At 32.2% G+C, this 14,428-nt stretch overlaps 2 protein-coding genes and 1 long non-coding RNA gene across 15 annotated transcripts in view; 1 reads left to right on the plus strand and 2 right to left on the minus strand.

The window, feature by feature from the left end:
- LOC126720462 (uncharacterized) overlaps positions 1–7,726 on the plus strand; it is a 56,922-nt gene extending 49,196 nt beyond the window's left edge. The window contains exon 2 of the long non-coding RNA XR_007653417.1: positions 7,582–7,726. This is a non-coding gene — a long non-coding RNA (uncharacterized LOC126720462). The remainder of the gene's footprint in view (positions 1–7,581) is intronic.
- The window catches only part of LOC126720430 (TMV resistance protein N-like), a 65,676-nt gene extending 53,282 nt beyond the window's left edge, over positions 1–12,394 (minus strand). Inside the window, exons 1-6 of the mRNA XM_050422910.1 lie at positions 11,736–12,394; positions 10,628–10,715; positions 7,231–7,767; positions 5,900–7,001; positions 5,361–5,576; positions 3,727–5,259 (exon numbers count right to left, since the gene is read on the minus strand). Coding sequence (XP_050278867.1) covers positions 4,027–5,259; positions 5,361–5,576; positions 5,900–7,001; positions 7,231–7,767; positions 10,628–10,641 — 3,102 coding nt within the window. The 5' untranslated portion in view covers positions 10,642–10,715; positions 11,736–12,394 and the 3' untranslated portion in view covers positions 3,727–4,026. The remainder of the gene's footprint in view (positions 1–3,726; positions 5,260–5,360; positions 5,577–5,899; positions 7,002–7,230; positions 7,768–10,627; positions 10,716–11,735) is intronic.
- Positions 1–14,428, minus strand: part of LOC126720422 (TMV resistance protein N-like) — a 74,598-nt gene that overhangs the window by 57,894 nt on the left and 2,276 nt on the right. The window contains exon 1 of one of the 13 annotated variants that reach the window (XM_050422871.1): positions 10,129–10,616. The exons of the other annotated variants lie outside the window; for them this stretch is intronic. Within the exon in view, the coding sequence (XP_050278828.1) occupies positions 10,129–10,150 (22 nt within the window). The 5' untranslated portion in view covers positions 10,151–10,616. Of the gene's footprint in view, positions 1–10,128; positions 10,617–14,428 lie in introns of those variants that run through there. 13 annotated transcript variants of the gene reach the window in all.

A 14,428-nucleotide genomic window follows, 5' to 3' on the forward strand; every position in this document is an offset into this window, starting at 1 on the left:
ACCTAGTTCTGAATGTAAGAAAAGAACATCGGATAGAACAATAAATCTATATACCTTTGGCTGTAAAAGCTTCCAGTTTCAATGTTTACTTGCTTTCCAACACATGATTTCTACTGCATTCAAAACACCACAAAGTTCTTTGTCTTGCCTTTCTTTTTTCATATATTTTGAAACGAAGGAACCAAAACAGCACAAGCATCAAAGAGTATAAGATTCAAAGTTTGCTGCATGTTATCCAAGCTAATGTTCATAAAGAATTTAGGGGCAAGGGTTGCTAGGGATCAAGACTCTGCAGGGAATCCTTCCACCTGTCAAACACAAACATTTGTAAACCGTTCAATGTCCTTCACCACAGCCTCTCAATTGACCAACTCTGCCACCTATTTGTAAATTCTCATAATACTAACAAAGAGAAATCTCAAAGCTTGAAGATGCTATGAAGAAAATGCAGGACAAACTAGAAGATGCTATGTAATAGCCAATAGGGAACATTTGGAAAGCTGGAATATATATTTTTGTTGTTTAGTTGATATGTGTCATTCTCATGATCCCCATTTCTGATTTTTCCTTCATTTTTTTTTTAAATTGATTTTTTAAATACAAAAACATACACATTTTACTAAGAAGAGGCTGTCATTTTGACCATCCAAATAATTTGAAGTTACAGAATGTATGGTATGTCAAGGAGGCTTTCTTGGAGTTTCTAGATCAATAATAGATTCTTTTGCTTATCAATTTATATGTAAATAGCATTCATTTTACAATGCTATGAAAAGGTACAAAGTCACTTTTCTTGGTGTTAGGAGTTAGGAGCTTCAATATCTACATTAAGTTTTTGTTCATGTATAATATGTAATGGCTTGCATGCATGCACATACAGTTAATGGAATTTAATCAATAAAATCTATGGCAATATCTACTAGAGGCAATGTCATGTTTAATTTGTGAATATCCACAAAAAGATTAAAAAGGAAGAAACAGCTCAGCTGAAACAACCAGCCATGGACATGCACCTTCTCTATTTTTTCAAAAGAAGCTTGGATCCCCTGCATTTCCTTCTCTCTAAAGGTCTACACTTGCTTATCTTGCAACAATCAAGACTTTTCTTTGTTTTTTGAACTGTAAGTTACCCTGCACATTGAAATCAAACTTTTACAATACAAGACCACATTAATGGCAGAGAAAGGCTCTTTCTTCACGGTTTTCCTTGTTCTTGCAAGTCCAAATATATCATAAAATAGAGAAAAAGGACAATGAGAAGTGCTTTAAGATCCCCAAAACTCCCTCCCTTTGTCCAGCTCTTCATCCATGCTTGAATCAAGTAAGGCTGAATGAAATTAGTTCTAATGTACAGATCAAACCAAACCAGATTTCTCTAGATAAAAAGAAAAAGAAAAAGAAAAAAATTCTTTCAATATCTTTGACTCAAAGGACCAAGTCCTTAGATGCCTTCTCAATTCTGCCATCACAAGAAGAAAATTCATATTATGACAATCATTTTAGAAGGTAATTGTAACCTACATAATTGGTTCCAAAGCTCAGGGTCTTCACTTATGGTTGTGCCAGTAAAGATTAATAAAGGGCCTTCCAACTTGGTTTCGACAATTTCTAGTATGCAACAACCAATATCCTTTTTCAACCAAATAAGCCCTAGATTTGGAATGAGGCCGTATGAGTTTGTCAGCAACACAAACAAGAATTTGTAAAATTCTCTCATAATCATTTTGGCTATAGAGTTTTCAAACTAATTCAGAATTCCACCTGAAAGTATCTTTGATTTGCCACAACATGTACAAAAGCTAAGCAATTTCATTTAACATGCCTTTGCCTTTGGGGACATACAATAAAATAAAAACCCTATATATATACTTGGATGTCTATGAAGGTGTATTATCAATTCACTATGAAATGTATTTCATCAAGCTAAAATGACAGAACAACAATGAAAATGTGACAAAACATAAATTTTAGACTTAATGCACCAACAACGATAACAAGTAGCGCAGGGTTTACAAATCTAAGCAAGCTACCTTCTCCAATTTTCAACCTTGTCTACGCAGTTGTTTGCCTACATGAGTCTAATTACTAAAAAGACAAACATGTGAACTGAGTATGGATGGTTTGCCTTGGTAATGATTTGAAATAAGTCAGGAAAATTTCAAGAATATCAAGAGCCCAAAGCACAAAAGTCATATGGTAAAAATTTCCATAATTAACGAGAAATGTTATGTATAAAATGAGTTTAAACTATTAATATTATAGATCAACAGGGCAATGCAAGTGATAGGCTGATACCAGCCTTTCCATTCAAAATCGACATTACATATATTTTATTAAATTCATGAATGTCGGAAAAAAAAAAAAAAAAATTAGGTGGAATCCAAATAAAGAAAAGAACAAAAAATCTAATTTACTAAAAGATGTGTCACTTTTAAGTGAGATTCAAATATTATTAAGATCTCACCCATGCTTGTGCACAAGCGTCACATGTGATGATGGGGTGTAAGACGTTTTCCTAACATTGGAAAACAATGGAAGCACATGGCTAAGGTGACTTTGGAACAATAAGTGTTCAATACTATCTATTATTCGTAGTATTTGTTGATTTCCATTAGTGACATTGCTACCTTTTTGAACTTCTTCTTCAATCGCAATTATTAATTCATGGTGCGTATCTCTTGCATCTTCACCATTTGTTGATGACAGTTAGTGACATTATTAACTTTAGGAATTTTTTACTCAATCACAATCATAAATTCATGGAATTCTACTTTATTCATTTTGAAAAACCTGTCATGCAAACAAAATGAGACTGCGCTTGTGGATTTCTAAAATGAGGACAGGGAAGGCAATGAGGAGGGTGGGGAAGGATTCAGAGTTTGCATACTCTACAGATCAAATACTAGAATCCTTAGATTTAGGAAACTAGAAGCAGAAGGAGGATTCAAAGACACTAACATTGTAGAAAAGAAGAGACAGAAAGGCAGCCCCACCAAAGGTTAGACCGAGCTTTACCAAAACATGTGGAATTGTGGGAAGACATTTGGTGAAGCAACAGATGCACAATAGGCATAGTGAAGAGTCCAAATTCTAGACATTATATCCACAAAACTAAGATTTTGATCCTACCACCCAAAGTATGGGCCCAAGTCAAGAATGGGGACAAGAGTTCAGAGATGCCCCCACCCGCTTGACAGAACACTTGGGTTAGTATCACTGAGGGCATTTTTTCAAGCAAAGGAGAGGAAACTCTGCAAGACCTCACTCTCAAATTTCTCTGCCTCTCTCTCCTCTCCACACATTTTGCTACTGATTCCAAGCTCTGACTCAGTGTGTGTGTGTGTGTGTTTCACTTTGTGGAGTTTCTATGCTTAATGAAAATTTAACGGAGTGAGAAGTATTGTTTTAACGGAAGAAAACAACAATAAACCAGTACAACAAGAAGCTTTTTGTTGCATTTCTTTGTTTGTTCTAGCCAAATTGCTAGGAGTCTCATTGACAACTCTAATCAAATATATGGTGGGCAATCCATTAATATTTGTACACATGAAAAAGAAGAAAGACAGTGACTTACAGAGAAAAAAGTTGATTAACCTTCAATCTGCCGCCAGTTAGAGTTACCCTCACCCATAAATTTTGTGACTCTTTCGATCCTTTTTGGGTGAGGTTCGTAATTAGAGCTTCCAGCCCCATCATACTCATCACGAGTTCGCTTGGCTTTGTAACCTTCCGCTGCCGCCGCCGTCGAAATGTTGAAATTAAGTTCAATGTCTTTCTTGTATACCATTCGCAACCCACACTTCTTTACCATTAATGGGACCTTAAATTCACGAGTATTTTTAATTTTAATTCCAATCTCACTAAATCCATTTGCATCGCATTCGCACAATGATTTCTTCATTTCTTCCTCCTCATAGAATTGAGGAAGCCAAGTGTGATCCGATAAAGGAACAAAGTTGAGCGTGCCTGGTGCGTTACTCATTTGTTTTCCGTTGACTATCAACCAACAGCTAAGTAAACCTTCTTTTAGGATTTGGTGATGTGGATGAGAACAAAATACAGCGCAAACAACAATCCCGATCCACTCATTACACAAAAGAGAATTAGGTTCTTGAATACTAACCTCATCCCCAATACTTTGATGCGTAATTGCGTAAACCACTTTGGAATTTCACTTCCAGGGATAACACCGTTATATCTGTAGTAACGGGAATCAGAGTGAGGGCACTGAAGGGAACTTATTATCGCTGCAAAAAACAGCAATCCATTGTCAATGAAGCCTTGATTCTCAGCCAATTTACTGCGATTTGTAAGGTAGAGGTAACGCTTAAATGGAGAATTTGGTGGTAATAGATCTGGTAGCGTTTCTAGTGAGGTACAACCCTTTCCCAAAATAAAACAAATATTTAATGGAAGCTTTGGCAATGATAGAAGACTTGTACAATTGTTCACCTCCAACCGATACAGCCTAGATAGTTGAGCAATGTTTTCCGGAAGACAACTAAAATTATTGCCGCTTAGATATAAATATTTTAAAGAGAATAAGCAACAAATATCATTGGGGATTGCATTGAGATTGCAATAACTTAGATTTAGACAGGTCAAAGAACACAAGCCCCATAAAGAAGCCGTTAACAAGCCCATGCGATTGGAACTTCTCGGCTTAAATCCACCCATAGCTAGTGTTTTAAGAGTTTGAAAAAGAGTATTGGAATAAGCCATAAGTCCTGTGGCAGTTCCACTCACATCAACCTCTTCTACCCTTTTCTCAGTCACCAAGTTTTCCTGTACTTTTGAGCATCCAGAAAGATTGAGATCTTCGAGCCACTTCATATTAAAAAAGGTGCTAGGAAGAGACATGAGATTTTTGCAATCTTTTACATTCAATGAAACAAGCCCAGCCAAATTTTCAATTGATGTTGGTAATTTTGTAATAGCAGTGCCATCCAAGTAAAGCTTTGATACATTTTTCATATTTTCTCCAAACTCCGGAATTCTTTTTAAATTTGAGCAACCAGAAAGAATAAGGATCTCAAGAGACTCAATTTCAAACTTGCTTGGAAGACTTCTGAGGTTTTTGCAACCTTCTAGGTTAAGAAAAGTGAGTTTTTGATGAACTCCAATTGATGGGTGCAAGGAACGTAAATTTATACAACCCTCAAGATCCAATTTCTCAAGATTTGGGATTTCGTTGAAGTCAGGAGTTTCAATCAATTTTAGTGATTTCTTCAATTTGATGAACTTCAAACTATCAAAAGACTGTAAAAATACAAAAAGGAAAATAAAAAAAAATTAGCTTCTACAAAATCATACGGTTTAATGAAAACTTAAAATTAAAGTTGTAAAGGTACATAAATTACCTTTTGTTGGAAACTTGGTGGAAAATATTTTGAAGGGTATTCACTCCAATCAAGAAATCTCAAGGCATTAGGAAGATATTTGGGCTCGTGTAAAAGGTGAACATTATCAATTATGAGCAATTTAAGATCATGAACCTTTGAAAAGGATTCAGGATTCCAATATACCTCTTTTTGTTTATGCAACTTTAAGACTATGCCTTGAATTGCTTTTGTTCCCTAGTAATCATGAAGAGAACAAATTAGTGAATTGTAAAATGTAAGATTACTAAAGCTACTCTAAGTTTACTCTTTTAAAGCTTAGGTACAAATACAATACCTTAGATGCAGTTCATTAGGTTTCCCAATAAAATTCGAACTCATAGTTGAATTTAATTTAATCATCCTTGAAAATGATAACACTGTATTTTATTGGTCAATCCAAGCAAGCGAGTGAATTTCATTTGGGAAACTAATATATTGAACCTAAAGTATTGTATTGAAGTTTTCACCTTGAATAATATAATAGGATACATGATCTAGTTTTCTAAATAACTGCTTACCGTATTTTTTGTCAGTACATCGTTAATCTCCTTAAACAGCCACAATTTGCCACGTTTTCCAGGCTCTTTAGGACACTCTTCATAAACTATGTTCTTGCCCATTTCTTGAAGCAAATCATGCATCCACAAGGTAGAACCCCGAAATTTAACAAGAGATTTATCAAAAAGAACCCCTAATCCAACATCTGGAAAAAGGTCAAGATAATTTAGTATTTCTACTACATCATTTTTCCCCTCATGATTAAAGAAACAAGCAATATTTAGGAATATTTCCTTCTCTGTTTCATGTAGTCCTTCAAAACTTATTCTAAGTACTTGGAGAATATCTTTTTCAGGAAACTGTTTTAGCCTATTTAATGTACTTTTCCATTGATGGATACTTCTACCAAACAAAAAAGAACCCAAAATCTCAATAGCTAAAGGAAGGTTATTAGCATAATATACAAAATCCCTGGACAACTTTAGATAATCTTCGGGTGGATGATCTTTTTTAAATGCTTTCAAACTCAAAAGATGAAGAGATTCATCATGAGTCAATCCATTAGCCTCATATATTTCATCTACTCCAAGAGTCTGTAGCAAATGCTTATCTCTTGTTGTTATGATAACTCTACTACCTAAACCAAACCAATTATGATCCCCTGCTAACTTGTTTAATTGGTCTAATTGATCTACATCATCAAGAACAAGAAGAATTTTTTTATGACGTAACCTGTTCTTGATCACAAAAACTCCTTCATTAACATCTTCTACACCCATATTTTCATTCAAAATTTGAAGAATGAGTTGTTTTTGTAATCGAACTAAACCAACTTTTTCACAAACTCCCCTAACATTAGCAAGAAAACAACAACCTTCAAACTTATCTTCAAACTTATTTGAAACCATACGAAACACAACTCTAGCAAGAGTTGTTTTACCTATTCCTCCCATCCCCCAAATCCCTACCATGCGAACATTGTTTGACCCTAAATCCAAACATGACTCCAATTTCTCTGCTTGACAAATTATTCCTACTAGGTTTTCGGTACATTCTGAGAATGCATAACTTAATTTATGCCACAATTCTCCCACAATGTTCTGGATAATTTGTGACTCAGGCCTGCAATGAAGAAAAAAAAATATGTAGTTAGTGTAAACCGCAATAAACACATTAGTAAAAGGTAAGAAATCCAATTTGCTATTATGCTAATTGAAAATTGATTCGCTCAAGACAAAACTTGAAAGAACTATAGACATGTATATAGGTCTACATAAGGTTCAAAACAATGCTATATATGAGGTGGGTGTTATGTGAATATTTGAAAGAAAGAAATGACAAATTGGATTACCTATCTTGTACATGCCATCCTTTGATATTGGCTACTTCTCTCAAAGCAGTTCTCCATGCTTGCACCTTGTCTATGCAGTCCTTGAAATTTTCTTCATGTTTAGCAAAGGCTTGGGCAAAAATACCCATTTGCTTTCGTATAGTAGATGGATCCACATCATAAAAAATTGGTAGAACCATCATCTTCATCTCTTTCATGCACCTAATGATCTTTACAAGTTCATCCAAACACCATGTAGAAGATGCATAGTTTCTTGAAAGAATGACAATTGCAAACCTTGATTTTTCTATTGCTTTCAAAAGTTTTGATGAAATAGATTTTCCTGTCTCAAGTTTTTCCTCGTCTCTAAAGGTGAGAATGCCCTTTTGTTTTAAGGCAACATATAGATGGTCAGTAAATCTATTGCGTGTGTCCTCACCTCTAAAGCTGAGAAAGACATCGTATTTCCATTGTGGTGTTGAAGAAGAAATTGATGACAAAGATGAGGCAGATTGAGTGCTAATGGCAGCCATTAGAAATATATTGGCAAATCTTGAACTACAATAAAGATTAAGAAAAAAGTACATTCAATTAAGTTTAAAAGAGAAATTAAAAGGAAAAAAAATGAGAAGAAGAGAACGATTTGATGTGGAGGAATACATCCTCTGTTTTCAGTTAAGTCAACAAGTCTTTTTTCTTTTATAAACAAAGTAGGCATGGAAGTGCCCTTTACATCCAAGAATCGACCTTGCAAACTTAAAATTATATAATTGTATTTATCACTACAAAATAAACGTTGTGCTTTTAATAAATTTTTTCTACGTATCAAACCTCTTGATCTTTATATATAGGATAAACCCTTCCCCATGTCAATGCATGCTGCATGCACTCATTATATCCTCACACCGTTGATCAATCACAGCTAAAATGACACATCCTTTTAGTTTTCCCAAAAAGAATACTTCATCTATTCCAAATTCTTGGCCCTCTAGTAGTCCCATAAGATTGTCCTCTATTTTAAAGTCAATAAATAAATTTCTCAACTTTCCCTTTATTTTACCTTTATAATTAAAGACAATGCATTATTCTCTGTAAAAACAAAAAAAACATAGCATTAAATGTTGTTCCCTTAAAAAGTCGGATTTTTTAATAGGACCAGCGACATTGAATGGAGGTAATAGTAATTTGATCCATTTCACAATGATTCCCTAACATGCCAACAATTAGATGTAACATAATAATAAAAATATTAAGAGAAAAACATTTGTAATTTAATATTTGGTATAAGAGGAGAATAAGTATGGACTCATTTTTATTGTGTTGTTTGTTACATTATAGTGGTCAAATAAGTAATAATAGTCACTAGAGATTTACCATTAATGGATGACATTATCTCTTACTACAAACATACTTTTTTTTTATGGGGAAAAAAAGAAAGAAACCAAACCGACTAGTTTTAGAGATAGCAAGGATGTCTCAAGCTAGGAACTCATTGGTTTAGTCAGACAAAGTCAGATCATTGGTCCATTAATATGAATAAACATTTTAACCGTAATGATTATATATATATATATATATATATATACTAGTCGCTAACCCGTGCGATGCACGGGAATAACTACTGAATGAGTTTCAAGGGGAAAAAAAACATCATTTTTGAGTTGCAGTAGTAAGCAAAAATACATAATTTAAAAAAAAAATGATATTAAAAGAAATAGCACAAAGTGTTATTAGTTATACAAAAGAAAGAAATGATGTTTTATTTATTAGTTTTTTGTGGGAATAAATAAGAGACAGAATATTGCGTCTCTAGCTTAATTAGATATATATATATATATAGATATATATATATATATATATATATAAAAGATAGGTTGTAATATATATACCAAAAGTTGCCTATTGAAAAGTTATAACCATTCAAATTTGATATACCGAAAGTTGCTTATTGAAAAGTTATAACCCTTCATATTGGATATACCAAAATGTGTCTATTGACCAAAAATGTTCCTATTGAATGAAAATGTGCCTATTGACCTAAAATGAGCATATTGAATAAAAATGTGTTTGTTAACTGAAAATGTGTTTATTATAGTGTTTTTAAATATATACATGACATAAATTTATATAGCCACATGGTGCAATAAGAAGTGATCAACAAAAAGTCTAACATTTTGCTTTTATATTATACAAGCCCCATCAGTGTGCAATCCGCCTTTTTTTTTTTTCAAATTCGACGCATCCAAATATTGGGCTTATACTCCAATTTTTTGAAATTACTAACAATAGCTCTCATCATGCTATTTTAACGAGTCCCTTGATGAATTAGTAAAAAGGCAAACCAATAACAAAATTGGTAGTCACACCAAAATTGAGTCTAATAAAATAGATTCAAAATATTTGACTCTATTATATTGACCAAATTTTCTTTATTCATCAAACCCATACACCTTTGCACATAAAAGGCCAAAGCTAAGGTATTAGCATTAATGACATGTTTAACTGTCATTTACATCCATGCAATCTTTCATAACATATCCATCATATATTGCCAAATACACAGCTAACGAATTTAACAAAAGATATCAACCGTGTGTATATATACATATATATATATATATATATTGGGTCATGCAAATGAGTGTCCTTAGGACATTGGTTAAGAATTCATTTTAAGAAAGTTTTAACATCACTTTTATAGGAAATAAAAAAAAAAAAAAAAAAAACTGTCAAAACATTACTTGTTTTTTTTTTTTTTCTTATAAAAACTTTTTTTAACTGAATCCTTAACTAGTGTCCTAAGGGCACTTGTTAGCATTTCCCATATATATCACTCATAGATTGCATGCCATTAACTCTTGCCATTACAATCTTGCACATAAGTCAAGCATCATACCTTTTATAAAATTATAATGAAACCTGTTTCTTTCTTTTCCACCATTAATTAACCCAAACCGGTACAAGGCTTGGGTCATCAAACCATTCGTGGTTTCATGAAATAAAAAGAATTAATGGCTTCCAACTTAGACATGTATTCTCATCAAATACATATAGCCAATAAATCAATTAGGCGGTTTCACGCAATAAATAAATACATATAAGTCACCCAAAGAATCCCCCAAATAGTAACTCAAAACCAATTTGATAGTTTCATATATACTTCTCTATATCAAACTCTATTTACTGTATTCATTTTATTGTTGCACTGTGAGATTGTCTAAGGTTGTTGTTTGAAAAAGGAATAATATTAGAAAAGAATAAACCAGTTATGTTACTATGTAATCCAACATCAAAATCAATATCACCACCGAAAGTAATATTAACGCAAATATGAAAATAAATCGCACAATAACATATACTTAAAACTCACGCAAATCCTTTGAGTTTATGAAACAAATACTATGCTATGTTAACCCACTTTTTATTTACCATACATTTGAGGAGAGGTATTTGACCTTTAAACTTATTTTGGAACTTGCTGGCTGGTGCTATCAAAAAGAGAAGTCCTGTTGCAAATACTAAATTTCAAATAGAAGGAGAGAGAGAAAGGAAAGAAGAATGTTCAATGAGAAAAATATAAAAAAAGAAGTGATGTTTTATTTATAACTACTGGCCCAGGAGTTGTGTCTCTAGTTTATAATAATAAGCTGTTTTTTTTTTTTTTTTTAATGTAAACGTTTAATTGAAAAGATACAATTGTGTTGTTTCTTAAAAAAAGAAAAGATACAATTGTTGTGTTTTTAATCATAGATGTGGAATTAATTTATGTAGCCACGTGGTACAATGAGGAGAGGTTAACAAAAAGTCAAACGTTTCGACTATTAGTTATTATATATATATATATATATATATATATATAAAACTGTTATGGGTCAAGTCAACAATTTTTTTTTTTCTTTTAAAGCTCAAAACTTAAAAGTAAGATTGGATGTTATCAAATTTATTTATTAAAGAAAAAAATTAAGGAAATAACAAAGACCCAAGAAAATTTTTATTTTTTCAGCAAAACAAAGTAGGTATACAAGTGGTATCTCTCTTTTCCTGACATTTTTTTATGAAAAACCACTGAAAATGAGATTTGAGAGAAAAGAACCTTCATAGAAAGTCACTTTTTGACATCAATTATACAATTTTTTTACCAATTCAAACTAGCAACTATGCCTCTTTATCAATTATAATTTTTATAAGTTTGGAATTTTAGTGAGTCTTAAAAAAAAAAAAAAAATTGCGTCCTAAAAATTATTATTACTGCATTGAAATCAAGAAAGAAGCTACTGCTACACAAACACTATTTTATCTTAGCGAAACATTTTTTTTTTTTTTGACAATCTCACAACTACTACAAGAGGATAAATTCAGATATAAAACAGGAAAACACAAAAAACCCAGAAATAAATTTTACTTTTCTCCCCTTTTCCGCTGTTTTCCCATCACTCAAAGAAAAATTGAACACAAATCAAATATAAATTTAATTAAATAAAACCAGAGAATTCACATAGAGTATTGAATAAGAGAAGAGAGAGGACCTTAAGGATGCTGATCACTTTGTCAAGGTCGATGAGATGAAGAGAGAGAGACAGTCGGTTGAAGAGGAGAACAGAGAATAGAAGAGAAATTGTAGAGAGTATAAAATGTTGATATAATTGTAGGAGTGGAGTATTAGGTAGAAAGATATTATTATGTAAGCAAAGTTGTGAACATGACAATTACCCAACAAGTGGACTAGTAGGTGGTCCAATTATGAAACTTCTTCTTATCTTTTTTTTTTTTTTTTTTTGATGAAATTCTTCTTCTTATCTTAATTATTGAAGCAAGGCATAACTAAATTCCATGATGGAAATTTGATAATTACCCAACAAGTGGACTATCATGTTTGGACTTTTGTGAAGGCTAAATTCCAAGATGGAAATTTCTTTGTAATGAAAGTTTTGTTGCAAGTATTTGTCTTAGAACTTTTATTTGTAATTGTTCATTCGGTGTAATTGAGGATGAAGACAAAATTTTGTTGTTCACTCAACTTCACTCTACACATTTAGAAATTTTGGTCAAATGCGCTTATGATCTGTCAAGCGAATATAAGAAAAAATTTACAAGTTTGGACAAAACTCAATATTCAATTGAGGAACAAAGTCATCAATAAGCTCATGGTGAAATTAGCTAACATTTTTGCATGAAACTTCAAACCTAATAGGAATTAGACTAAAGGCCATAATTCATTAAAAATTAATAATTAATAATTTCAACAGTAATACTAATTTTTTTTAGGAGAAGATATTAGTTTTGTTTAAGTAGGTTTTCATGTCCAATGGACTCTCAGCTCTCCTCCCTTTCATGGGTTGAAGTGAGAGTTTAAGGTGGTGGAGGCTATTTTGATTTAGAGCCGTTGGTAATGGACAAATTTGCCCTGGATCATAGCACAGGACTAGGGGGTGACTAAAAGGGGTAAAATGGAAAATCAGCACATAAATTTTTTTTTTTTTTTTAAGATTTCTGAACTAAAGTACCGTGTAAATTAATACAAGTCACAATCACATTACTTTGCTTTATCCCCTCCCTTTTCTCTCTCTCTCATGCTTCAAAGCTCAAGTATGACAGATTTCTGGCTCTCACTCTCACACTCTAGCCCATCAACATTTGATTAATTTTGGTTACCCAGTTTATAAATTTTACTTTTCTCCCCTTTTTCAAATTTATAATGGAGATATAATTATAAATTTATACTAATTTTATTTTCCATTTTTTCATTTTTCTTCTCAACCAAACAAATGAGTTTTCTATCTCTTTACCTTTTCATCCTCCCAACTAAACACACATAAGAGAAAACTCAAATCTCTTCAATACTCTCATTTTTTCTCACTTTTTTATTTTAAATCCTCCTACTTTTCTAACCCTCGATTCAAATGTACCCGAGAGATAGACAACTTTTTCTTACTGTTGTGCTAAGCCTATATTATGGGCTATCATTGGAACCACCCAAACCATTTGTTTGATTGGCATTGTGCCACTGTGTTCTTAGATGGACAACATAGACTCTCAAATCATGGAAAAAACAAAAGATTTGAGATCCAATGCACACTCGGCCTAACTAACACCCAGTCCCTTACAACTTAAAACCTACCCAATACTGACAAACAGACAAAGGCCATGAAAGCTCTCTAACCAAAACCATCACACAAGCGATCCAAGCTCCAAATCCATACTCACAACTCAACCTACAACAAAACCACTCCATTTAGCCACAAGTTGTTAAAGCCTTAAACAATCTATTAGGATTTTTGTTAAGGCTAATTCCAAGATAGATGTTTCCTTGTAATGAAAAATTTCATTGTATTTGTTAAAAACTTTTATTCGTAATCATTCTGTGTAATTGAGGAACAAAGTCATCAATAAGCTCAATATGAAATTAGCTAAACTTCAGTCTCTCTTTGGCTCATTTCTCTCATTTGGACCATTTTGCATGAGACCTCAAACCTTAATACAAATTAGACTCCAAGCCATAATTTTCTAAAAAAATACAATCATAGTACTAAATTTAAACTTAAAAACTAACCAAACTTTAATCATGGAAACCATATTTCCAATCATAACTAAAAAGGTGATGTTCTCCAATACTAATAGAAATTGCATAAGAAATAAAGTTAGGAAATTTAAAATCTTTTTTTGACATTTCATTTAACCTTATATAAATTTTAAAATCTTCAAACATTGTTACTTTTTGAAAATCTAATGAACGATGTTATCCTCATTTAACGTCTTTGTTATGCAAATCATTGGTTAGTAAATATATAATGGTAAGAAGCGTTATAAATGAGATAATTAAAAAATAAAAGATAAAATTAGTTAGCAATTATCATTAGGAGTAGTAGTCTATGGTTTAGCACATCTAATGAAGTGGAATATATATATAGTTTACTTAAAGGTATATGTAAAGATTCACATTTTAGATGTGTGTGTGTGCAAAGGTTTAAAAAAAAGTCATATGTAAGGTTTTAAATATATATATATATATATATATATATAATGAGATCACCAAAAAAATATTATCACGCGCAACATGTGGGTTTGTGACTAGTTAAATAATAATAACAAGAGCGAATATTTAATATAACATAGTTGGGCCCAAACTCATAAGTTTATTCTTTTGGATTAAATGGTATCCCAACACATTTCAATTGGAGTCTCCAAGGTGTTGTATCATGTAATTGCTTCTTAACTTTTA

Source organism: Quercus robur, chromosome 4, assembly GCF_932294415.1.
Source record: "Quercus robur chromosome 4, dhQueRobu3.1, whole genome shotgun sequence".
NCBI lineage: Eukaryota > Viridiplantae > Streptophyta > Magnoliopsida > Fagales > Fagaceae > Quercus > Quercus robur.